This window comes from Chanodichthys erythropterus, chromosome 14 (genome assembly GCF_024489055.1).
Source record: "Chanodichthys erythropterus isolate Z2021 chromosome 14, ASM2448905v1, whole genome shotgun sequence".
Classification (NCBI taxonomy): Eukaryota; Metazoa; Chordata; class Actinopteri; order Cypriniformes; family Xenocyprididae; genus Chanodichthys; species Chanodichthys erythropterus.
The window spans coordinates 15,292,157-15,301,814 of record NC_090234.1 but is presented as its reverse complement, the minus strand read 5'-3'; the positions used below and the strand labels follow the sequence as shown (position 1 = coordinate 15,301,814).

Here is a 9,658-nt window from a genome sequence, read left to right as displayed (position 1 = left end):
CGTCCATCTTCTGTACCTGTAGAGCAGATCTAGTGCGTGTAGTGCGTACTGCGTGTAGCGTCGCCGATGATGTGCTCACATATTTAGTGCAGTGATATTACTACCGAGCTCACTCATAAGGGCGCATGGAGCTGCTGTGTGACGCAGTAGTGGAGCAGGTCTTTCACTCCACAGGGGAGGGGGCATTATGTTATAGTGCCTAGTAAATTATCTGGACTGGGCCTTATGAGAGAGATTAGCGACGTTTTGCACAAATAACTACTAGGGAAAAGTGGGGGAGAGTCCAGTTACACAAACACTTGTTTGAATACCTAGTTTAAAATAGCCTTAAAGTAATAGGCTGGTTATTTCTTTGGAACACACAAAAAATATATATTATTATTATTATTATTATTATTATTATTGTAAAATGTTTTTGTCCATATGAACGTTTCAGAATTTTTTTTTTTTTTAACATCTTTGATGTTTCACAGAGACAAAGTCATGCCGGTTTGGAAAAATATATGGGTACCGTGAACAAATGACGAAAGTCATCATTAGAATATCTGGTTCACATCTTTTTTTTTTTTTTTTTTTTTTTTTTTTTTTGATGAGTGGCTTGAGTAACCCTTGTTCTGAGAAATGTCTTGTGAAATTTACATGTGATGTTCATGCAAAGGTCAACTAGGCCTATATGAAGGTCAACATTAATTAGCCAATTTAACAGCAAGATCCCATTTTCCTGTAACGGTGAAAATGTTCTTTCTTGATAGGATTGATTCTACGGAAAGTGTCTCACTTTATATAAACTAGACCATGTCTCCCCATAATCTAATAACAAATTATGTCACATTATTCATGTGGCTAATGCACCTAATGCTTTCTTCGTTACAACGACCCGGTCCGATTTGCTCGGAAACAGTCTTACATCATGATCAGTGCAGTGGTTTTATATTAAGAGCCAAAAAAAGTTTCATGTTTGAATTTCATTGCATTAGATGGCAGATTATCAAAGCAAGTAATCTGTGCTCAAATGCTTCACTTTTCTTTGTCATTTTTGCTCAATGACTAACTTTCCCATAGAAAGATTTTCCTTTTGCTATCTTTTTTTAAAATAAATGTGCCTTTTTTTGATATTTTGTTATCTAATGCAATACAATATGTATATTTTATGGATTATAAATACTTTTTGGGCTACTGTTGGTACTCACTTGTGCAATATTTTCCATTATTCTTATATTTAATATATAATTTAATAAAGGATATATTATATTGTAGCATAATGTTTAATCATATGCTATGAAAAATAACAATGGAAGGGTCTATTGTTTCATCTTTGCGACGTTGTCGCCATCTAGTGTTCGCAATTGTGTAATGCAGCAGGTTTAAGACTTTACAGCGGCTATGATTAGTAGTAAGATATGCAGGTTTTTTCCTCAGTCATGAGATTTTTGTAACAAATAAAGAACTTTACGTTATTCTCATAATTCTATATTGGAACGCTAAAATAACGAATTTAAAAGGTTGCTTTATTTACTAGGCAGCCCATCACTGAACCACAGGGAGGCAGCAAACTATCAAAAAGCATACAGGATTTCAGAATAGGATACTAAAACACTGCTGTTTCTGTTTTTGTATTGCAGGGGGAAAGCAACAGTAGTATGCTATTCTGAATTGATTTGTAAGGATTAGCCCACAATACTGCACATTTTGCATTACTCCCTTGTCTCTCACAACAATTGAGCTGATTATTTGAATCAAGTGTATTAAATATACCTGTACTGCACATTTTGGATGTCTCATTTTCTGTCTTATTTACGTTCACGGATATGCATATTTATATGGACGTAAATGAGCTGAAACAGATTAAAGATTTGTGTGATATAAAACTCTATTATTATTTGTCATTGTTGTCATATCTTAGATTGCGTTCAACACAGGCTACAGTGGCCCCAAAGGTAGCTATTTGGATGCAAGTCACACTTAACATCTGAATGTAAATTATATAAAATATCATAACTCTATCAACATCAAGCTTTTTGCAATTAATTTTACACAAGTGGTGCAAAGGTTGATCATGGATGTTATTTTTCAGAGGCATGTTTATACATTGATGGGGGCATTTTGTCCATTTAAGTCCAATACTTCAAATAACTGAAAAGCCTAGAATAAAATATATTTACACCTCCCCATTTGAAAAAAAGTTCTTTCTTAATGAGGACTGGTTAATTTCTGGCCCTGATATCCTAGAAAGTGACCACAGGTGTAGTTCACCATGCATGGCTGCGCGCCACTTATTTCTGATCTGGCAAAAGTGTCCAAATACTACCACTTTAAAATTTCTTATTTTATCATCTTAAATCTTTTTTGTGCTGTTTTTCATTACGCACACCACTCGGTTTGATAGTTTGTTAAATCGAATTACACTGACACTTAAAGTGTCCTGTGTGTTTACCTTTGGGGCTACTGAAAATAGTAGCCAACAGCATATTCTTCATCTAAAAAGATAGTCGAATTAAACGAGTAACCAATAGAAAACTATACCAAAAAGGTTGTTCTGGGCGATTCGCTTATTTGTTGCATTGCATTACTACATTTTATTAAGAAAATGCATCGTACAGGCAACAAAATTCACATTGTTGTCTGGCGTTATCGATATACCTCCTCTCTAAGACAGGTAGAGAAAAATAGAACAGAAATATTTGGTTTTTGAAATCAGCTTAGTTGGAATCTTGTGTACTTCGCCCGGGTTTCACATTCGGTCATATTTATTGCAATTAAGCACACCACAATTACATTACCTTTACACATTAGCAGGCCTAACTCGCGTATTTTCTCATGAGAAAACAGCCCATGAAGTACAAATGAAAATGTCTGTGTTGGTGGGAATACGTGAAGTCTGTTTTTAACTCTACAACAAAACAAAAAACAAAACAAAAAAAAATAATGGAATTAATTTTAGGAGGGTGCGGTTAAAACATAGCCTACGTTCTGATAACTTTACAACAACATTCACAAAATGAAACTACGGACTATGATATATACGAACAGACGACGCGACTCTAGAAAGCAACATCAATACAAGCTCACATAAAAAACCGACCTCTGACAGACATGCGTCCGCCATTTTCCTGTCAGAGGAACTCTTTTTGGCGGGCTCTTCAACAGGTAAGCAGCTACTTCCAATTCAGTCAGACCATCATTTCTGTCATAATAACGACTGGAACCGGGAACCTACACGAGTTGTATTCTTATTTTTTCAAACATCAAAATATTTAATATATGTAGCTATTCGAATTAACGAACGTACGATTCTAAGTACATTAAACATAAACCTAATCCGGTTTTCTATATTGTACATCAACATTCAACGAGAAAAAGTCACAAATGGATAGATAAATACAGTTATGTACAGTACTTTCATACTTACAGTAGGTTCAGAACCTTAAAATGTCATTTAAAAACCGCTTACATATCTCTGCTCAAGCTTTCGTGTCAAAAGTTTGACGTCCTTCGAACGAGGCGACCGGATATATGAATAAATAAACAAATAAATAAGCACATAAATAGGAATAAATAGATTGTAAGTCACTCGTGAATCCTTGAACACATGAGCCATGCATTAGTTGTTCCGAGTTTCTAACTGTGGGGGTAAAAGCTGTAGTAGCCGATGTCCTTGGAGCAGTTTTTCTCGCATTCCCTCGGCGTCAACATTTCAGATTTTAATGGAGACGATGTCTCTGAAACCGGCGTGGCAGATGGCGAAATCCTCCTCCGCTTGGCTTGCTCAAAAATCCCAGAATCGCTCGAATCGATCGACTTAATTGAGGACGGGGTTTCTATCCAGCTGGATTCAGACAGGTCTTTGGGTTTGGACTCATCCGCTCCGCCTAGCGGTGACCTCTCGGGCGCGATGGCGTCTCCGTCCTCGAGGCCAGGGACCAGGTAACTGGAGGAGGTCGTTCTGCTCCCCACGGAGTTGGACGGCCAGCACGAGAGGACGGAGCTGGACTTGCTGCAATATTGCGGTGGCGTGCGAGTGCCCCACCCCGGCGGCTCGCCGTAATACCCCAGAGGTCTGTTGGAGCATCCCGCCCCGGGCAGGGGCAGCGCTTTAACTCCAGCAGCTGCGTACGACAGAAGGGTGGCCGCGTTACCGGCGAAATCAGCAGCCGCGGCAGCATCGTATGCCGAGGCGGCAAAGTCCAGTCGGTTGTTGGCAGGGGTGACAAACCATCGCTGCGGGGAGGCCACCGTGGTCTCCTCGGTTTGTTGCGGGGAGAGCAAGCTGTTACTAAGTGGGACGCTGCGGTCCGTGCCAGGAGCGCCTCCGACGCCAGGGTGAAAGCGGGACTTGGCATACGAGCTGACAAATTGGTCCTGCAGGAAAGAACCAGTCATGGCATATCTTGCGCTAGGCATGATCTGAGAGCGTGGAGAGTCACCCGGGGACGGCGTCAACCGATCGATGTCGCACCCTGTGTAGACACTGGAGAAAGATGGTGGACAAACACGTTAATGTCGCATATGAGACGCGTTGCTAACCGTAAATAAAGCGTTGCAAATGTGCTCGAGAGCGTTGCTCACAACTAATTTTCACTTCTGTGCGTAATTGCGCAAATGAAATTAGCACTGCGCACGGACAATCCAAATGCACAAGCACCAATATAGATTATAAATATTAAAATTAGAAAATAACTCAACTGTGTTTCTGTTGAGATGCTGTGGATGAGAATTAAGATATATTTGTAGTGAGATTAGCCAAATGTTATTTACACATCGGCCGTGGGATTTAATTAAATCTTTCTTTGTGATTTGTCTGACACTTAGGCTACAAAAATACTCATATCCACATGCACAAATTAAAATAAGCAAATTAAATAAAACAAGTGCACACACGACTCCTAATCTTGCTAAAGTATTCGCCTGCCACATATATGAGCACTTGTTATTGTTCTGTGCTCTTTAAGTCTGAGAGATAAAAATGCGCACGCACAAATATAGGATGTTTTTATTAAGCTCAGGCAAAAGCAAAAATGTACTGCATCTAAATTAATTTGTTTCACTCATTAATATTTAATATAATTAATTATAGGTCTGACAGGATAGAAAGGGTCAGACCATTTCAACAATAATAAGAAAAACATCAAAACTTACGTGTCATAATTGTCACGGAATCCTTTTGCAAATGGATTGTGATCGATTTTTAGCTGCGTGATCTGCAATCAACAAGAAGAAGAAAATTACACACTTAAAAACACTCTCATAAATCCATCGAATTTTCAGAAATCCAGCTTTCTTTCTTACATCAGTGTTTTGATATGCGGTGACGGCAATAAACTGCGTCTCCGGGAAAGTGAAGGTCTGCACGCGCCCGGGTTGGCTCGTATCCTCGGTTCCGTCCTCGTTCACCTGCACCACATGCAGTCGAGGCTGGTATTTATGCAGCGACTGCAGGACGACCATCTGCAGGAATTCAAGCGAAAAAACGAGAGTCAGAGAACATCTCCTCACGCGTCTTTACGCTCGCGTAGTTCCATTTCACACACCATTTACAGAACCGGTTTTAGCAGCTCGTTTGTAAATTAGCTGGTTTATATCAAATATATTGTTCACCTTTTTCAATTAAATTATCTTACCACAAAAGATCATAGTAGTACTTACATAAATATGAAATAATAAACCTAACGAAACTCATTTTGTGGAGCTGCTTGTTATTCCACACTATTGTGTAACGTGTGTAAAATGCTATGCAATATAATTTAATATTCTCCACACAGAGATGCACAGCATTCGTGATAATAGCAGTCTGAATGCATGACACATTAGTGAAATTACAAATGATATGATAAACAAATCTAACGATCAATAACTGACCTGTCCTGTGTTGTTAGTTGCTCCTTTATTGTTGGTTAGTTTAAGTTTGCCAAAGGAAATCTCTTGACGCATCCAGTGCGCACCGGTGTTTGGCGAATCCGGGTGCATATACACTCTGTTTCCTGTTCACAGATATCATAATTGGTATGTCAGTGCTGAGGTAGCACAAAATTAAATAAAATATTAAAATCAATGATATTTAAACAATTATATAATAGGCGAATACTAATAATAATAAAACAAATATTATTGCTTTATTATTGGAAATAAAATTAAATACATTTTGGAGGGGGGCATATTCTGTTCACCTGTTACATTCGTGTCCGCTTTGCCGCACGGGACCCATTTTCCTCCTTGGAAGCGCCAGTGGTTCGGATCCGCGAGAATCACGTCCACAAAGATATTGTAATGCGCCGTTGGGTCAAGGCCAGATATATTGAAACTCAAAAACGGGAACATTCGTCTGAGGGTACATAAAATTTCAAGTTTCAATGCACAGTTATGTAGCCTACAGGTTGCAAACCCAACGTTTGCAATCTATGAAAAAATATATATGGACTTTGGATTAAAGAATTAAAATAAATAAATCGAAAAGGGTCAGCACAAAACGAATGTAAATATCTTGGAAAAGCAAATCGAAAAAAAAAAAAATACTTTGGAGTAATGAAGACAAAGGATATAGCATGCATATTAAATTAGTTTAAATGTTTGGAAAACAAACTTAAAGAATGAAATATATGCTGGAAATAATACTTAAATTAAAGTAAATAATAGGTTGACCTAAATCGAATGATTTTCGGATAATGCCGACAGAAAAAAAAAGGAGAAAAAAAAAAAAAAGCTTAAGCTTATTTTTCGGAAGGAAAATAAATATGATGTGCTCCAATTTCCCCACATCTCATTACCTTAATTTATTCTATAGATATTTGCGAAACGAAAACCTCAATTTGTGGGGAATATAGTTTGCGGAACGCTCCGTAATTGCAAAACACCTACCGTCCCTGCTTGGTAATAATCATCTCCGTTTGATGTCTGTGAAATTTAAGCCACAGGGCCCTGTTGCAGAGGTAAACCTGCGCTTTACCGGGCACGAGCCCGGCCTGAGCGGAGGAAAACTGGTAGAAAGCCGTGCCTTGGTACGCGTGTCCATATTGCTGCGCGTACGGGTAGCCCGCGGTCGGGTAGCCTTGCGGAGAAGAGTTGCTCAGCAGACTGTTATAGGCTCCGTTCGTGATCACCGGATGGTGAGCCATGTAGCGGCTCGGGCTGCCGATGGAGAAAGCTGGGTGCGTCGGTCCATGCTGACTCGGGTAGGGAAACATGGTGGTGGGACTCGGCTGAACTTGACTGGACTGAGACAGGAGATACCTTTCTCCTGCAGATCCATCGAAAGTGTGACGACTGTCGGCGACTCCGTCAAGATCAGGAGAGAGTTTGCCTCGCTGGACGTCCCCTGATGAGTCCTTCGAGTCGGCGAAATTGTCTGCCTCTGACTGATTCGTCATCCCAGCGGAGTTTTTTTTCAGAGGTGAACTTCTCTCCAGGTTGTCGCCGACAGATATAATAGGGTAGTCCTGCAAGGCGAGCTCAGATGCTTGTGAGTTTGGGTAGCCACTGCCCACAATCATACATTTCTTGGAGCGCGCGAGAGCTGGCGAGATGCAACGCTCGAGCTGCATCGCTCGATGACAAATAGCAATTAACGCGAGCGCGAGAGAAAACTAACGCCTTCCTGCGGTTCGAGCTACTTTGTGCAAGACGGCAAATTAGCCAATTGACACTAGCCTGCAATCAGGAAAGGCTTTGCTTTTCAGTCCTCGGTCTGCATGGTTAATGAATCAACTTTTGCTATTGGTTAACGCGTGACGGTAATTTAATTAGACAGAACTTAATTAGTGTAATCAAGGAGGCTTACACGCCACAGTGTATTCACTTCTGCTGGTCATCCATGTTTGTATACTGTAGTCTGTGAAAATTGGGGCTCGTGTGATTCTTCAGTAGCCCACTAAGCAGTGCAAATAAACCCTATTGTCTTCCATTCGAGGTCATTGTGTGCTGGAGATATTTCAGCTACAGCAGAAGTCCATGAATAAACTTCATTATTCATTATTTAAAACGCTTGAAATGACACGCCTCGCGCCCTACCTAAAATGTTTGCGTTATAGCGTGAAATATTGGCTTCTCTTGAAGATCTGTTTACTGCTCCCAAGGCATATAAATATTTGATGTGGATGGACTACTTCAAGTTATGCATTCAACGCTTCAAAACATGCCCGAAACAATAAAATCAGCCATGAGTCAAACCGACCAACCACATTTTGGGAAGAAAAAAAATACTTTGTGTTTATCAATTTATTTTTATGATACATCTTGAAAGGATTTGTCATTATAATAATAACAAATACAATATTTTTTTCCCAAATAAAAGCATTAACATTTCTAATTCGCATCTTATAATTAACTCAAATCTGGATAATATTAGCTACAATTAAATGGCAATGCATAATATATACTTCTTGTATTAAGAGGATTTCTCATATTGCCCGATAGATAGAGAGAGAGATTGTCTTTAGGTGACTGTTTGGTGGATTTGAGCCAACCGAGTGTGTTTCCTCAAATATTTTTATGACCGAAATGTGTAAAGAAAACGTCTATATTCGAGGAGGGGAAAATAACGCATTGCAGACTAAGAAATAGGGGAAATGATTTTGCAAAAGGCTTTTTGCATTTTTTAGTCATTGCATGCATTTCAAAAGCGCGACGGCTAGTGGTGTTCATTTGTTTTGTTTTGTTTTTTTCTCAGAAATCATACAGCTTACAGTTAGTTTTCAAAGTTTTACCTAATCACCCCTCACTTGTGCCTATATAGAGTAACACGTATGTCAGCATCCCAGCGGTCATCTGATATAGGAGTCACATCGTCCTCCCCCTCACCAGTCTGAAATAGGTTCTTCTTATCAGTTCATCTCACCTGTCTCACTGGCACAACTGACTCTCCCCACGAGCGATTAGAAGACTTTGATGAGTCCTTCATGTTCTGGCCCTTTAAATAAGGCAAAAACACACTTTGCGGTATCAGGTTCAAAACTCGATTAGAACTGATTATAAATACTATCAAATATATATAATAAACAAAATAATTCATTAAAAAACAATTACTAGAGCAATGTTTCTCAACTGAATTTGATTCAGATTTTTAAAAAATCAATTACTGAAATTGATTAATATTACCTTGAACTGCACAAGCCCAACAATCTGCAACAATCTGACAGAGACTGAATAGGAAAATTGACAATTTTTGTAAATGCATAACACCCCAAGTGTGATTTAACAGCATAACACATAGAAACAAACACTGGGCCAAATATTGTTTTAGTATTAGTGACAGATGAATTTGCGCCAAAATACCAGTGTGATTGGGTGACGTAAACAACAAAAGAAATGGGAAAAATTTTCTCCTCTCTTAGAAAAGGTGATAAGACTATTCATTTTGCCATCCTAACTATGCACACTTCCTTACATGTTATTATTTGCATTAAGCATGTTTTTTTTTTTTTTTTTCTTTTTGTTTTGTTTTTTCCTCTTCTGTTGCAACCCACTAGCTACTTCTGTTCAGGGGTCTAGAAACATTAAACATATATATATATATATATATATATATATATATATATATATATATATATATATATATATATATATATATATATATATATATTATAGTCAAACCAAAATGTATTCAGACACCTTGAACATTTCATTCATTATTACAGTTTATTCACTAGTTTAAAAAAAAAAATGTAAT

At 38.5% G+C, this 9,658-nt stretch overlaps 1 protein-coding gene across 1 annotated transcript; it reads right to left on the bottom strand.

Annotated features, from left to right (window-relative positions):
* Window positions 1–2,731: 2,731 nt before the first annotated feature.
* tbr1b (T-box brain transcription factor 1b) lies at window positions 2,732–9,355 on the bottom strand. The gene is made up of 6 exons (XM_067410661.1): window positions 6,853–9,355; window positions 6,165–6,319; window positions 5,857–5,978; window positions 5,287–5,445; window positions 5,137–5,198; window positions 2,732–4,468 (listed from the first exon to the last, which is right to left on the bottom strand). Exons 1-6 carry the CDS (start codon window positions 7,533–7,535, stop codon window positions 3,619–3,621), a joined length of 2,031 nt encoding a protein of 676 aa, XP_067266762.1. The 5' UTR covers window positions 7,536–9,355; the 3' UTR covers window positions 2,732–3,618.
* Between the last annotated feature and the right edge of the window lie 303 nt (window positions 9,356–9,658).

Coding starts and splice junctions, on each gene's coding strand:
- tbr1b (XM_067410661.1), bottom strand. CDS start 7,535: ATGCAGCTCGAGCGTTGCATCTCGCCAGCTCTCGCGCGCTCCAAGAAA. Junction 5,446..5,856: donor CAACTAACAACACAGGACAG/GTCAGTTATTGA, acceptor GAATTCCTGCAG/ATGGTCGTCCTGCAGTCGCT. Junction 5,199..5,286: donor CCGCATATCAAAACACTGAT/GTAAGAAAGAAA, acceptor TGTTGATTGCAG/ATCACGCAGCTAAAAATCGA.